Below are 17,966 nucleotides of genomic sequence, written 5' to 3' on the forward strand. Positions count from 1 at the left end.
GCTCGTATAGGCCTGAGTCATATCTGGACGCATTAAAATATCCCTTAGAGATTTGCCCCTCCGGTAGCTGATCATTGGGGGTCTAGTTTCTTGCAGAGGTAACGTTTTATCACTTGATATGATTTTCCAATGTTCATCTAACACACCTCTGAAATCTCTCTTGTCCGGACTGTATTCGGTGACAAATGTTAATCTGTCCATGGTTGGTTGGTCCTTATTTCGTTCACTGCTGGTTAAAGCTTGATCTTGTGTCATACTCACCGCTTGGGCATAGGCTTCTTGTAGCACCTCATCCACATAACTCCTTTCTTTAAATTTCTGATACATATTGGTGAGTTGTTCTTCCTTCCCTTCTCTGGTGGAGTTATTTCTTACCACCCTCTGGAACTGTGATATAGGTAAAGCTTTTTTTATTCCTGTGGGATGACAACTTGTGTAAAGCAGCATTGAATTGCGATCTGTTGGTTTGGTAAAGAGTTCAGTACATAATGTGCCAGTTGATTTTTTTACTCTTAAATCCAAAAAGTCAATCACCTCACAATGATATGTTATTTTGAACTTCAAATTCACCGACAATTGATTGAGATTGTCAAACCAGTCATTCAGATCTTGTTGGGTACCACGCCATATTAAAAACAGATCATCAATGTACCTCTTGAATATGATGATATGACTGTCCTCAAATGTTACTGGGTTTTCTCTTTCAAAGGCTCCTAGAAAAATGTTGGCGTATGTTGGGGCCACATTTGAGCCCATAGCAGTTCCTGCTGTTTGTAAATAATACTGTGTCTCAAATTTAAAGTAATTCATTCGTAGACAATATTCAAGTAATTGTATCACAGTGTCTGTGGGTGGTCCCACGTAAGGATGTCTAAATAATTCTTTTCTAACCGCATGTATACCCTCATTATGCGGAATCACCGTGTACAAACTGGTCACATCCAGGGTGACCAGTATATCAGTGTCTCTGATGTCACTTAGCTTCTGTAAGATTTTTATCAATTCAATCGAATCTTTTAAATACGATGGGATCATCTGAACAAAAGGTTGTAGCATTCTGTCCAGATAGGTGGCAATGGGCTGTAGTATGGATCCTCTGGCAGACACTATGGGCCTGCCAGGTGGTTTGCTCGGGTGTTTATGTACCTTTGGTAAGGTATACAAGACGGGAACAATAGGATGTTCAACTTGTAGATATGATAATAGACTTGGCGAGATCTGATTTTCTTTCTTTAGTTGATTCAAATACTCATCAATCTTGCTCTTAAATTTTTGGGTAGGATTATTTGGTAACTTTTCATATACCTTACTGTCCTCCAACTGTGACATGATCTCTCTTTTATAGCAAACATAATCTTGGATGACCAGTGCTCCACCCTTGTCTGCTTCACGGATCACAATAGAGGCATTCTCTTGTAGCTTCTTAAGAGCTTGTGTCTCCCTTTTGGACAAATTATTCCTGATGTTACTTTTGTTCTTTCTGACAGTCTCCCTCATCTCATCACTGGTTAATCTGGAATATGTCAGAATACTTGGTTGTAGACTTCGAGGATCAAAAGTGCTTTTCTTCTTTAGTTCAAAAGAGGCTACATCTGTTTCTTTCGGGGTATCCTTGAAAAATTCTTTTAATCTTAGTGTCCTTTGAAACTTGTAAGAATCTACCAACATATCGAACTCGTTAGCATATGTGGTAGGTATGAAACTTAAGCCTTTATTAAGCACATCTTTCTCCTCTTGATTCAGCTCATAGCTACTTAGATTGATGATATTGTCAGCTAATATCTTCGACCCTGTCTTGGCGGTCTGCCTCTGCCACCGGTTCTTGTGCCCCCCCCTCCTCGTGTGGGGCCTGGGCGCTCCTCGTTTTTTGATCGTGTGATCATGGGTGCCACCCCCTCCCTTTGCCATTCTGTAGATGTTGATGGTGCCTCATTATCAGTGGCATTATCTGAACTGTCAATAGTCGTCAGGTTTCTGGGTTTATATACCCTGGGTCTTCTTCGTGACATCCTGAACTGCCTTTCTTCAGGGCTTAATGTCCATTGATATACTCTTTTCTCCCGGTAATCCGTGGTCACAGCTTCCCATTTCTTTTCTTTAAATGCTATTAGCTCACCTTCATAATCTTTAAGCTGTTTGTGCAGTTTGGTGAGCCAATCCTCTTGTTGGTCTTGTTCCAATTTACACAGATGATCAGTTTCAAATTGTGTGATTTCAATTTCCAGACTCTTCAATGTTGCTCCAGTCTCCTCAATTACCAATAACATGAGATCTAGAGAGCATTTGTTTAATATGCCACACCACTTCTTACAAAACACAGGATTATTCCTGCCAATGGTGGGCATATTTTTGATCCTAAAGCCTTTTGGTATGTGCATCTTCTCGTGATAGGCGGATAAGTAGCAGCCGTGTAACTTAAAGTCAATCCTTCTTTTTTTCAATTTCAAAATCTGATTGTATAGATGTAAAGGAATTTCCCGTTGTGTTTTTATTACTCTGCTGTCAAAACGAATCCGAGTTGCATCTTCTGCACTAAATTGAAAGGTATGTGCATAATCCTCCTCATTCTCAATGTCAAGGCTTGTTGCTGTCGTAGTTGTCATCATTACTTCCCCACTGTTCCAGCTGGATTGTTTGAACTTGGGTGGAAATCCTGTTAGGAACGGGTGCTATTGGTGTATAATAATAATAAGCAAATTGTGGTCACCAAGCACTCTCGTTATCCATATAATGCCTAGGTGCAGTGCATAGAAATAATATAAACAGAAGCAGAGACCGCACTCATAGGTCTTATATTTCACCACTGATGTGGACTTTATTCAATCTGTAACGTTTCGGGGTTTCCCCCTTTGTCAAACATAACAAATAACATAGTGCAAGTCCTTTATATACATACATAAAACCCCTCTTACCCCAGGTGCAAACCATCCAGCTCTGCCTACGGCGGGCTTCCGGCAGCGTTCACTCCGCGCAACTGCGCATGCGCGAGGCAGCACTACGGAACCCCCAGCAGGCCAACTGAAGCAAAAAGCGAAATAAAAATTACCGTAACTTAGCAACGGTAATGCTTAGACAAATATAATGGAACAGCGCTGTAAGGATGACCTCTACATATTACAGAGACACCCCATATCTATTCTTAACATCTCCTCATCAGTAATTTCCACATTAGATATCAACATAACACATGTCTGTATAATATAACATTAGCGTTAAACATTGGCATTTTAGCCAGTTATCAGAGGAGGAGGTGGGGGGCTGAGTATTGACAGCAATATACTGGCCAGTATTTAATCTGTATAGAGAGACTTTTAAATAAACTCAATATTATCACAATTGGAACAAATATAATTCAGATTGAAAACATGAAGCTAATTCTATTTACAAAATATATAACAGTATTGGAGTAGTCATGTTACTAGATATGTGGACCTATCAGAATCTAGTATCAATAGACTCCCTTCCTTATCCAGATGTTAATTCACATATTGTTATTAGACATCATTATCACTTTACAGGAAACAGTGTAAATCAAAATTGGTATTCAATCCTTTTGGAGTTAGAGTGTCCAGTGTGTGAATCCATCTGGACTCCTTTCGTAGCAGTAACTTGCCTCTGTCGCCACCCCTGGGCAGGGGGGGGACGTGGTCAATGATCACATATCTCAGGTCCTTGACCGTGTGTCCATGTTTGGCAAAATGCCTGGCCACTGGCTGTTCCGAGTCTCCATTTTTTATTGCTGTTCTAATGGCCGCCCTGTGATTCGCCATTCGTGTACGCAAATCGTCTGTGGTTTTTCCAACGTAAAATCTGCCACAAATACAATGTAACAGATATACGATGAAGACTGTTGTACAGGTCACACGGTGTTTAATTTTGAATCTCTTGTTAGTCCATGGATGTGTGAATTCACTGCACTGTATTAGTGCACTGCATGTTGTGCAGCCCAAGCATTTAAAACATCCAATTTTTTTGCCCTGTCTTAGCCATGTAGAGCTCGTATAGGCCTGAGTCATATCTGGACGCATTAAAATATCCCTTAGAGATTTGCCCCTCCGGTAGCTGATCATTGGGGGTCTAGTTTCTTGCAGAGGTAACGTTTTATCACTTGATATGATTTTCCAATGTTCATCTAACACACCTCTGAAATCTCTCTTGTCCGGACTGTATTCGGTGACAAATGTTAATCTGTCCATGGTTGGTTGGTCCTTATTTCGTTCACTGCTGGTTAAAGCTTGATCTTGTGTCATACTCACCGCTTGGGCATAGGCTTCTTGTAGCACCTCATCCACATAACTCCTTTCTTTAAATTTCTGATACATATTGGTGAGTTGTTCTTCCTTCCCTTCTCTGGTGGAGTTATTTCTTACCACCCTCTGGAACTGTGATATAGGTAAAGCTTTTTTTATTCCTGTGGGATGACAACTTGTGTAAAGCAGCATTGAATTGCGATCTGTTGGTTTGGTAAAGAGTTCAGTACATAATGTGCCAGTTGATTTTTTTACTCTTAAATCCAAAAAGTCAATCACCTCACAATGATATGTTATTTTGAACTTCAAATTCACCGACAATTGATTGAGATTGTCAAACCAGTCATTCAGATCTTGTTGGGTACCACGCCATATTAAAAACAGATCATCAATGTACCTCTTGAATATGATGATATGACTGTCCTCAAATGTTACTGGGTTTTCTCTTTCAAAGGCTCCTAGAAAAATGTTGGCGTATGTTGGGGCCACATTTGAGCCCATAGCAGTTCCTGCTGTTTGTAAATAATACTGTGTCTCAAATTTAAAGTAATTCATTCGTAGACAATATTCAAGTAATTGTATCACAGTGTCTGTGGGTGGTCCCACGTAAGGATGTCTAAATAATTCTTTTCTAACCGCATGTATACCCTCATTATGCGGAATCACCGTGTACAAACTGGTCACATCCAGGGTGACCAGTATATCAGTGTCTCTGATGTCACTTAGCTTCTGTAAGATTTTTATCAATTCAATCGAATCTTTTAAATACGATGGGATCATCTGAACAAAAGGTTGTAGCATTCTGTCCAGATAGGTGGCAATGGGCTGTAGTATGGATCCATAGTGTCTGCCAGAGGATCCATACTACAGCCCATTGCCACCTATCTGGACAGAATGCTACAACCTTTTGTTCAGATGATCCCATCGTATTTAAAAGATTCGATTGAATTGATAAAAATCTTACAGAAGCTAAGTGACATCAGAGACACTGATATACTGGTCACCCTGGATGTGACCAGTTTGTACACGGTGATTCCGCATAATGAGGGTATACATGCGGTTAGAAAAGAATTATTTAGACATCCTTACGTGGGACCACCCACAGACACTGTGATACAATTACTTGAATATTGTCTACGAATGAATTACTTTAAATTTGAGACACAGTATTATTTACAAACAGCAGGAACTGCTATGGGCTCAAATGTGGCCCCAACATACGCCAACATTTTTCTAGGAGCCTTTGAAAGAGAAAACCCAGTAACATTTGAGGACAGTCATATCATCATATTCAAGAGGTACATTGATGATCTGTTTTTAATATGGCGTGGTACCCAACAAGATCTGAATGACTGGTTTGACAATCTCAATCAATTGTCGGTGAATTTGAAGTTCAAAATAACATATCATTGTGAGGTGATTGACTTTTTGGATTTAAGAGTAAAAAAATCAACTGGCACATTATGTACTGAACTCTTTACCAAACCAACAGATCGCAATTCAATGCTGCTTTACACAAGTTGTCATCCCACAGGAATAAAAAAAGCTTTACCTATATCACAGTTCCAGAGGGTGGTAAGAAATAACTCCACCAGAGAAGGGAAGGAAGAACAACTCACCAATATGTATCAGAAATTTAAAGAAAGGAGTTATGTGGATGAGGTGCTACAAGAAGCCTATGCCCAAGCGGTGAGTATGACACAAGATCAAGCTTTAACCAGCAGTGAACGAAATAAGGACCAACCAACCATGGACAGATTAACATTTGTCACCGAATACAGTCCGGACAAGAGAGATTTCAGAGGTGTGTTAGATGAACATTGGAAAATCATATCAAGTGATAAAACGTTACCTCTGCAAGAAACTAGACCCCCAATGATCAGCTACCGGAGGGGCAAATCTCTAAGGGATATTTTAATGCGTCCAGATATGACTCAGGCCTATACGAGCTCTACATGGCTAAGACAGGGCAAAAAAATTGGATGTTTTAAATGCTTGGGCTGCACAACATGCAGTGCACTAATACAGTGCAGTGAATTCACACATCCATGGACTAACAAGAGATTCAAAATTAAACACCGTGTGACCTGTACAACAGTCTTCATCGTATATCTGTTACATTGTATTTGTGGCAGATTTTACGTTGGAAAAACCACAGACGATTTGCGTACACGAATGGTGAATCACAGGGCGGCCATTAGAACAGCAATAAAAAATGGAGACTCGGAACAGCCAGTGGCCAGGCATTTTGCCAAACATGGACACACGGTCAAGGACCTGAGATATGTGATCATTGACCACGTCCCCCCCCTGCCCAGGGGTGGCGACAGAGGCAAGTTACTGCTACGAAAGGAGTCCAGATGGATTCACACACTGGACACTCTAACTCCAAAAGGATTGAATACCAATTTTGATTTACACTGTTTCCTGTAAAGTGATAATGATGTCTAATAACAATATGTGAATTAACATCTGGATAAGGAAGGGAGTCTATTGATACTAGATTCTGATAGGTCCACATATCTAGTAACATGACTACTCCAATACTGTTATATATTTTGTAAATAGAATTAGCTTCATGTTTTCAATCTGAATTATATTTGTTCCAATTGTGATAATATTGAGTTTATTTAAAAGTCTCTCTATACAGATTAAATACTGGCCAGTATATTGCTGTCAATACTCAGCCCCCCACCTCCTCCTCTGATAACTGGCTAAAATGCCAATGTTTAACGCTAATGTTATATTATACAGACATGTGTTATGTTGATATCTAATGTGGAAATTACTGATGAGGAGATGTTAAGAATAGATATGGGGTGTCTCTGTAATATGTAGAGGTCATCCTTACAGCGCTGTTCCATTATATTTGTCTAAGCATTACCGTTGCTAAGTTACGGTAATTTTTATTTCGCTTTTTGCTTCAGTTGGCCTGCTGGGGGTTCCGTAGTGCTGCCTCGCGCATGCGCAGTTGCGCGGAGTGAACGCTGCCGGAAGCCCGCCGTAGGCAGAGCTGGATGGTTTGCACCTGGGGTAAGAGGGGTTTTATGTATGTATATAAAGGACTTGCACTATGTTATTTGTTATGTTTGACAAAGGGGGAAACCCCGAAACGTTACAGATTGAATAAAGTCCACATCAGTGGTGAAATATAAGACCTATGAGTGCGGTCTCTGCTTCTGTTTATATTATTTCTATGCACTGCACCTAGGCATTATATGGATAACGAGAGTGCTTGGTGACCACAATTTGCTTATTATTATTATACACCAATAGCACCCGTTCCTAACAGGATTTCCACCCAAGTTCAAACAATCCAGCTGGAACAGTGGGGAAGTAACGATGACAACTACGACAGCAACAAGCCTTGACATTGAGAATGAGGAGGATTATGCACATACCTTTCAATTTAGTGCAGAAGATGCAACTCGGATTCATTTTGACAGCAGAGTAATAAAAACACAACGGGAAATTCCTTTACATCTATACAATCAGATTTTGAAATTGAAAAAAAGAAGGATTGACTTTAAGTTACACGGCTGCTACTTATCCGCCTATCACGAGAAGATGCACATACCAAAAGGCTTTAGGATCAAAAATATGCCCACCATTGGCAGGAATAATCCTGTGTTTTGTAAGAAGTGGTGTGGCATATTAAACAAATGCTCTCTAGATCTCATGTTATTGGTAATTGAGGAGACTGGAGCAACATTGAAGAGTCTGGAAATTGAAATCACACAATTTGAAACTGATCATCTGTGTAAATTGGAACAAGACCAACAAGAGGATTGGCTCACCAAACTGCACAAACAGCTTAAAGATTATGAAGGTGAGCTAATAGCATTTAAAGAAAAGAAATGGGAAGCTGTGACCACGGATTACCGGGAGAAAAGAGTATATCAATGGACATTAAGCCCTGAAGAAAGGCAGTTCAGGATGTCACGAAGAAGACCCAGGGTATATAAACCCAGAAACCTGACGACTATTGACAGTTCAGATAATGCCACTGATAATGAGGCACCATCAACATCTACAGAATGGCAAAGGGAGGGGGTGGCACCCATGATCACACGATCAAAAAACGAGGAGCGCCCAGGCCCCACACGAGGAGGGGGGGGCACAAGAACCGGTGGCAGAGGCAGACCGCCAAGACAGGGTCGAAGATATTAGCTGACAATATCATCAATCTAAGTAGCTATGAGCTGAATCAAGAGGAGAAAGATGTGCTTAATAAAGGCTTAAGTTTCATACCTACCACATATGCTAACGAGTTCGATATGTTGGTAGATTCTTACAAGTTTCAAAGGACACTAAGATTAAAAGAATTTTTCAAGGATACCCCGAAAGAAACAGATGTAGCCTCTTTTGAACTAAAGAAGAAAAGCACTTTTGATCCTCGAAGTCTACAACCAAGTATTCTGACATATTCCAGATTAACCAGTGATGAGATGAGGGAGACTGTCAGAAAGAACAAAAGTAACATCAGGAATAATTTGTCCAAAAGGGAGACACAAGCTCTTAAGAAGCTACAAGAGAATGCCTCTATTGTGATCCGTGAAGCAGACAAGGGTGGAGCACTGGTCATCCAAGATTATGTTTGCTATAAAAGAGAGATCATGTCACAGTTGGAGGACAGTAAGGTATATGAAAAGTTACCAAATAATCCTACCCAAAAATTTAAGAGCAAGATTGATGAGTATTTGAATCAACTAAAGAAAGAAAATCAGATCTCGCCAAGTCTATTATCATATCTACAAGTTGAACATCCTATTGTTCCCGTCTTGTATACCTTACCAAAGGTACATAAACACCCGAGCAAACCACCTGGCAGGCCCATAGTGTCTGCCAGAGGATCCATACTACAGCCCATTGCCACCTATCTGGACAGAATGCTACAACCTTTTGTTCAGATGATCCCATCGTATTTAAAAGATTCGATTGAATTGATAAAAATCTTACAGAAGCTAAGTGACATCAGAGACACTGATATACTGGTCACCCTGGATGTGACCAGTTTGTACACGGTGATTCCGCATAATGAGGGTATACATGCGGTTAGAAAAGAATTATTTAGACATCCTTACGTGGGACCACCCACAGACACTGTGATACAATTACTTGAATATTGTCTACGAATGAATTACTTTAAATTTGAGACACAGTATTATTTACAAACAGCAGGAACTGCTATGGGCTCAAATGTGGCCCCAACATACGCCAACATTTTTCTAGGAGCCTTTGAAAGAGAAAACCCAGTAACATTTGAGGACAGTCATATCATCATATTCAAGAGGTACATTGATGATCTGTTTTTAATATGGCGTGGTACCCAACAAGATCTGAATGACTGGTTTGACAATCTCAATCAATTGTCGGTGAATTTGAAGTTCAAAATAACATATCATTGTGAGGTGATTGACTTTTTGGATTTAAGAGTAAAAAAATCAACTGGCACATTATGTACTGAACTCTTTACCAAACCAACAGATCGCAATTCAATGCTGCTTTACACAAGTTGTCATCCCACAGGAATAAAAAAAGCTTTACCTATATCACAGTTCCAGAGGGTGGTAAGAAATAACTCCACCAGAGAAGGGAAGGAAGAACAACTCACCAATATGTATCAGAAATTTAAAGAAAGGAGTTATGTGGATGAGGTGCTACAAGAAGCCTATGCCCAAGCGGTGAGTATGACACAAGATCAAGCTTTAACCAGCAGTGAACGAAATAAGGACCAACCAACCATGGACAGATTAACATTTGTCACCGAATACAGTCCGGACAAGAGAGATTTCAGAGGTGTGTTAGATGAACATTGGAAAATCATATCAAGTGATAAAACGTTACCTCTGCAAGAAACTAGACCCCCAATGATCAGCTACCGGAGGGGCAAATCTCTAAGGGATATTTTAATGCGTCCAGATATGACTCAGGCCTATACGAGCTCTACATGGCTAAGACAGGGCAAAAAAATTGGATGTTTTAAATGCTTGGGCTGCACAACATGCAGTGCACTAATACAGTGCAGTGAATTCACACATCCATGGACTAACAAGAGATTCAAAATTAAACACCGTGTGACCTGTACAACAGTCTTCATCGTATATCTGTTACATTGTATTTGTGGCAGATTTTACGTTGGAAAAACCACAGACGATTTGCGTACACGAATGGCGAATCACAGGGCGGCCATTAGAACAGCAATAAAAAATGGAGACTCGGAACAGCCAGTGGCCAGGCATTTTGCCAAACATGGACACACGGTCAAGGACCTGAGATATGTGATCATTGACCACGTCCCCCCCCTGCCCAGGGGTGGCGACAGAGGCAAGTTACTGCTACGAAAGGAGTCCAGATGGATTCACACACTGGACACTCTAACTCCAAAAGGATTGAATACCAATTTTGATTTACACTGTTTCCTGTAAAGTGATAATGATGTCTAATAACAATATGTGAATTAACATCTGGATAAGGAAGGGAGTCTATTGATACTAGATTCTGATAGGTCCACATATCTAGTAACATGACTACTCCAATACTGTTATATATTTTGTAAATAGAATTAGCTTCATGTTTTCAATCTGAATTATATTTGTTCCAATTGTGATAATATTGAGTTTATTTAAAAGTCTCTCTATACAGATTAAATACTGGCCAGTATATTGCTGTCAATACTCAGCCCCCCACCTCCTCCTCTGATAACTGGCTAAAATGCCAATGTTTAACGCTAATGTTATATTATACAGACATGTGTTATGTTGATATCTAATGTGGAAATTACTGATGAGGAGATGTTAAGAATAGATATGGGGTGTCTCTGTAATATGTAGAGGTCATCCTTACAGCGCTGTTCCATTATATTTGTCTAAGCATTACCGTTGCTAAGTTACGGTAATTTTTATTTCGCTTTTTGCTTCAGTTGGCCTGCTGGGGGTTCCGTAGTGCTGCCTCGCGCATGCGCAGTTGCGCGGAGTGAACGCTGCCGGAAGCCCGCCGTAGGCAGAGCTGGATGGTTTGCACCTGGGGTAAGAGGGGTTTTATGTATGTATATAAAGGACTTGCACTATGTTATTTGTTATGTTTGACAAAGGGGGAAACCCCGAAACGTTACAGATTGAATAAAGTCCACATCAGTGGTGAAATATAAGACCTATGAGTGCGGTCTCTGCTTCTGTTTATATATATATATATATATATATTTATGTATGTATATCTATCCATATATTTGCATTTTTATGGACAGGGCATTACTAGGAATGTTATTGACTGCACCTCTTAGTCCTTCACTTGCCATCTGTCACCATTATTCATGTCCTTTTATGTGCATATACATTTGTATATTTACCCCTTCCTTTTTTCCCTCTGTTCTTCTTTCTTCTTTTTTTCTTTCCCTTTCTTTTTTCTTCCTTTTTACCTGTTTCTCTTTGCTTACATATGTATAAACATATAAGCGAATATATGTACATGTGAGTATGCATATTTACGCATTTATTATTTATGAATCTAGTAAACGTTAAAATTATCACTTTTAAGGATTACTTCTAATGTATCATTAGGTCATCTTCTAATGTTTATTATTAGAACCAACTAATTGTATTTCAACACATGTAAAGAATATGTTTATACAACTATCTGTAAGTGTTTAAACGGTTAAATTGTTGGCCACTTGTTTTTAACCAATCAAATCAATGTGTGTTTAGCATAAAAGGGTGCACCCCCCTACAGGTGATTACGGTCAATACGACCGAAACCGGTCAGACTCAGCTATGCTAACTGCCTAACTACTTGGTTCTGTATGTCTACATACTTTTTTAAGGAATAAAGTGATTTGTTTTTCTATCACTTTGCTTCGTATTTGGAACTTTTTTTATTATAATTATAGTTAAATTATGTAAAATACATATATATATTCTATGAATTTTTAGAGTTTTAAAGTACATCTACAACGCCAATGCCGAAAAAGTTGGGGCAGTATAGAAAATGCAAAAAACAAAACAAAACTGTACTATATTGAAAACACATTATTAACACATTATTTGATGTTTTACTTTGTGAGTTTAATGTATTTTTGAAAATATACACTAATTTTAAGTCTGAATACTCCATAAAAGTTGGGACATTCGACTGTTTACCGCTGTGTAACATCACCTTTTTCGTTTGGGCAATGAAGACACCAGTTGGTTAAGATTAGCTAGCAGAATTTTCCCCCATTCATCCATTATTAATTTCTTCAGCTGCCCAACTGTACGGGGCCTTCATTGCCTTATTTTCGCTTCATAATGCGCCACACATTCTCAATCGAAGACATGTTAGCACTGCAGGCAGGCCATGCTAGCACCCGCACTCTCTGCTTAAGCAGCCATGCTCTTGTAATCCGGGCAGAATGTGGTTTGGTGTTGTCCTGCCAGAAAATGCAGGGACATCCCTAGAAAAGATGATGTCTGGATGGCAGTATCTGTTGCTCCAAAATAAATACATATCTTTCTGCAGTAATACATATTTATCTGCAGTAAAACATATTTATGTGTTTTGCTACGAGTATAATATTTATGTGTTTTGCTACGAGTATAGTATTGTTTTTAATTGCGCCTTATGCATTAAGTTAAGTTAAATCATTTTTACTAGAGATACCGTGCTTATTTATTTAGCGCCACATCCATCTTTCTTTGTATTTCTAGTCTAGAATTGCTCTCAGAGTGCATTTCTTTCTTTTGATGTGTGCAGGTATTAGACTGGTGTAAAGAAGTTTAAACCCTTTTTGTGTTTTCTGTGTCTTTCTGCAGTAATGTTGCCCTCACAGATGTGCAAGTTAGCCATGCCATGGGCACTGACACACCCTGGCTTTTGGACCTGACGTTGATAACAGCTTGGATGGTCTTTTTCCTCTTTGGCGGAATTGCATAGTAAAGCCTTAAATTGCATCTGTGGATGCAGCGATGAATGGTGTTGACTGACAAAGGTTTACCAAAGTATTCTCAAGCCCATGTCAGGATATCCATGATGTCTGAGGGATCGGAGATCACATGCATTCAGAAGTTGTTTTCGGCCTTGCTCTTTATGCACAAAGATTTTAATGGATTCCTTGAATCTTTAAATTATATTGTGCACTATAGAAGGTGAAATGTCCAAAATCCTACCGATTTGTCTTTGGGTAATGTTGGATTATTCGCTGACGCATCTGTTGGCAGATTGGCAAGCTTCCACCCATCCTTGCTCTTGAAGGACTAGACCTATTTTAGAGACTCATATACTATGATTACACAATTGCCTCCCCGTTTCACATCAGCTTCTTATTTCAACTTGTCACATCGCTATTAGTCCTAAATTGCCACTGTCCCAACTTTTTTGGAGTGTGTTGCAGTGATCAGATTTGTAAAGAGTGTATATTTTAAAAAATACATTCAATTTACAAAGAAAAACCTTAAATAATGTGTTAATATTTTTTTTCTCAATATAGTACAGGGTGAACTGAATTTTCAAATGACTCCTTTTGTTTGTTTTTTTCCATTTCCATACTGTCCCAACTTTTTCATAATTGGGGTTGTATAATAATTATTTACATTAAATATTAATATTTGTAAATATTTTATAAATAATAAATACGTAACACACCTTGATATAACTCATGTTAGTGCACATGACATGAAGAATTAGTATACTCTTCTCATGCTTATGTGTGCAAAACTCGACAGGAAGTAAACAAATTCTTCATGCACTCTAACCTGACTTGAGTTATTAAGGTGTGTTATGTATCAAATATAAATATTAAAATATATTAATAAGTAATGTAAATAATTATTATAGATGTACTTAAAAAATCTAAAAAATCTATAGAATATATATGTTTATTTTACAATAACTATAATAATAATTATTAATATTTTTTCAATATTTTAGATTTAATAGATACATAACATACTTTAAGATAAATAATTCCTCATGTGCACTAACCTGACACCACGTTAGATCTACAGCGCGAAACCCGAAGTGCATTACGTATATTTTACATTCCTATGTTGTTCTCATAAAGAAAAATATATATATTTTAACTTTTAAATATATATTTCTATATATCTGATGATGTTAATGTAAAATATCTATATGAATATATATATATATATATACATATATATATACATATATATATATATATATATATATATATATACATACATATATATATATACATACATACACAGTCATGGCCAAAAATATTGGCACCCCTGCATTTCTGTCAGACAATGCAACACTTCGCCCAGAAAATTGTTCCAATTACAAATGTTTAGGCATTCTCATATTTATTTCTTTTGTTTGTATTGGTATGACACAAAATAATGAAGAAAAAAAAGCCAAATCTGACACATTCCACGCAAAACTCCAAAAATAGTCTGGACAAAATTATTGGCACCCTCAATTTAATATTTGGTAGCACGCCCCTTGGAAAAAATAACTGAAATCAATCGCTTCTTGTAACTATCAATGAGTTTCTTACACCTCTCTACTGGAATTTTGGATCACTCTTCTTTCGCCAACTGCTCCAGGTCTCTCAGATTGGAAGGGTTCCTTATCCCAACTGCTGTTTTGAGATCTCTCTGCAGGTGCTCTATGGGATTGAGATCTGGACTCATTGCTGGTCAGTTCAATACTCTCCACCGCTTTGTCTTAAACAATTTCAGGGTGCTTTTTGACGTGTGCTTTGGGTCAGTGTCCTGCTGTAAGACCCATGATCTCTGACGGAGACCCAACTTTCTGACACTGGGCCCTACATTGCAGATTTCATATGCAATGCATACAGTCAAAACATCCAGTGCCTAAAGCAACAAAGCAACCCCAAAACATCAGTGAACCTACACCATGTTTGACTGTAGGGACTGTATTCTTTTCTTTAAAAGCCTCATTTCTTTTTCTGAAAACAGTAGAATGATGGGCTTTACCAAAAAGCTGTAATTTTGTTTCGTCTGTACACAGCACATTCTCCGAAAAAGATTTTGGCTTCCTCAGGTAAGTTTTGGCAAACGTCAATCTGACTTTTTTATGTTTCTGTGTCAGCAGTAGGGTCCTCCTGGGTCTAATACCTTAGCGTCATAGCGTCATATAGGTCCGGAGGTCGTCGCAGGTCTTGCCCATGTAAAATAAGCCACACGTGCAAAGAAGTAAGTACACAATGTGTATAGTTGTACATGTTAGACGATATTTACATTTATAACTCTTTCTCCTATGTGGATGTGAGAAAGAGGATCTAGTGATAAGGCCTTCACAAGTAGTACAAGCCAGACAATAGTAGACCTCAGGTTTTTTTAGTGTCGAGCCAAGTAGATTTTTTTTAACAATGTTGCGGGTCTGTTTTTACTAAAATGTCCCTAAGTGATCTAGCCCTCTTATAGCCTATCCGGGGTGGTGGCATATTTACCAGAGGTAATGATTGATCAGTACTGATGATTTCCCAGTGTTTTTGGAGTGATGAAGCTATCTCCCTCGTGTCACCAGTTGTGATATCCCTTTAAATCTGAACCTGCATAAGCACTTCCTTCCTATTTAAGGAAGTGCTTACCCCTCAATCAGGGCCTGAAAATTGAAGCTGTTTAACAGATTTCCTTGCTCCTCTGTGGAGCTACTACTACTTTCTGTTATTGTTGCCTAAACCTTCAGGTCTTATACTGCGCCTTCGATACCCGCTGGGTATCTGCAGTTACTTCTATTCAGTCCGGGATTATCTTCCGGATTCATCCGCCAACCGGAACTTCTTTCAGCACGCCGAAGTCGCGCTCACACTAAACAGACGCCGGACCCTAGAGCTGCATCCTTCCTCTCAGCCTTCACTACTCAAAGGCATTACCGCTCTCCACGCTTCATACTACCGCAACTGTTGAGATAAGTACTGCTCTCCACGCTACAATTTATTCTCGTATAAAGGTTAATCCTGAAACACCATTGTTTGTTATAGGACGAATCAATTACCAGTATTTTGTTACACCTCTGACTCAGTATATTGCGGTTTGGGATTCAAGCTAGTATGGCTGGACTGTGTATATATTTTATTGCGTGAAAGTGTGTGTGCGTGAAGAAATTACCTCTACCTTACCAAGCAGTTTATTCCTTTGCTTTGCTGGAACTGCTTTAATCAGCATTAACTGTTGCATTATACATTATCACGTCTGACTTGCTCTGAACTTTATTCTCAGTTTCTAACAATCTTTCCTGCTTAAATTATATATTCCTATCTTAGTGAAGTTTCATATTAACCCATTCAATTACAAAATTAATGTCTCACCTTAAATAAGTAAGTCTAATAAATCATTTTCTCTTGCTTATTTTAAGAAAAGAGCAACAAAACCTTTATTTATCATATTTAATTTACCACTCTATTAGAATATTTTTGGTTATCACAGAATTTTCAGGCCAATAAGGTTATAACCTGTAATAAATAGGATGGATCCTAGTGAAATAAAAAATGAATTCACTAATATTCATCAAAAATTGGAATATTTAGCCAGGGCCTTAACTGAGGTACAATCAGAAAATAAAGCACTTAAAACTTTAGTAAAAGAATGTTTACCAGCGAAGAGCTCAGAAGTCCCTGAACCTCACATTAACTATCCACAACCCTTTTCTGGCAAACGAAGTGAATATAGAGACTTTAAAAATGCTTGCAATTTACTTTTTTCACTAAGGCCTAAAACTTATCACTCTGAGAGAATCAAGGTTTGTACCACTATCTCCTTCCTCCAGGGGGAGCCTCGCTCATGGGCTAATAGATAATTTGAAAATAACCATCCAATTTTGGATTCCCTGGAAGAATTTTTTTTAGCCATGACATCCCTATATGAGGACTCTCACTCTCAGATGACGGCAGAAACGAAATTGAGGTCCCTAAAACAGGGTAAGAGGAATATAGAAGACTATATTACCGAATTCCAAATGTGGATAGATGATTCCAAATGGAATGAAATTAGTTTGAAGAACCAGTTCAGACTGGGCCTTTCAGAATTGTTAAAAGATGAGTTGTCCCGTTTGGAGATGCCCGAAACCCTGAACGGACTGATGAAATTAAGTACTACCCTGGATCGGCGGCTACGTGAAAGGAAGGCTGAGAGAGCTACCTATGACGTACCACCTAGATGTCCGTATCTTTACACACCCAACCAGGAAAAGGGTACATCTAATCAAACCCCAATGGAGATTGGAGCCATAAAAGGACCTTTAACACCTGAAGAAAAGGCCAGACGCAGATCTGAGAATCTTTGCTTATATTGTGGGCAAAAAGAACACTCCGTTAATAATTGCCCAATTCTTCAAAAGCAGAAGAAGGGTAAGATTCATTCAAAACATAATATTTTATACTTCACTCAAAACCCTCAACTGACTCTTAACCTTTCTTTACAGTGGGATCGGAAAAACGTACAGTCTAATGCATTGATCGATTCTGGGGCAGCCGGAAATTATATCGATATTTCTTTTGTTGATTTAAATAAAATTCCTATTGTTTGCAAGGCACAACCAGTCTCTGTTAAACTCATTGATGGCTCCCTCATACAACATGGTCCCATTACCCATCAAACGATACCTTTATTAGTGACAACTGACGATGGACATACTGAATATCTTCCTTTTGACTTAATTTCCATCCACATGCATACACTTATTTTAGGCTTTACATGGTTACAAAAACATAACCCCAGCATTGACTGGTCCACTCCACAGGTAACATTAGCA

General features: G+C 38.6%; 1 protein-coding gene across 1 annotated transcript in view; it reads right to left on the reverse strand.

Moving 5' to 3' along the window:
• Positions 1–17,966, reverse strand: part of LOC128641198 (uncharacterized) — a 434,766-nt gene that overhangs the window by 130,101 nt on the left and 286,699 nt on the right. Inside the window, exons 12-15 of the mRNA XM_053693764.1 lie at positions 4,142–4,708; positions 1,906–2,653; positions 903–1,750; positions 147–713 (exon numbers count right to left, since the gene is read on the reverse strand). Coding sequence (XP_053549739.1) covers positions 147–713; positions 903–1,750; positions 1,906–2,653; positions 4,142–4,708 — 2,730 coding nt within the window. The remainder of the gene's footprint in view (positions 1–146; positions 714–902; positions 1,751–1,905; positions 2,654–4,141; positions 4,709–17,966) is intronic.

This window comes from Bombina bombina, chromosome 10 (genome assembly GCF_027579735.1).
Source record: "Bombina bombina isolate aBomBom1 chromosome 10, aBomBom1.pri, whole genome shotgun sequence".
NCBI classification, from domain to species: domain Eukaryota; kingdom Metazoa; phylum Chordata; class Amphibia; order Anura; family Bombinatoridae; genus Bombina; species Bombina bombina.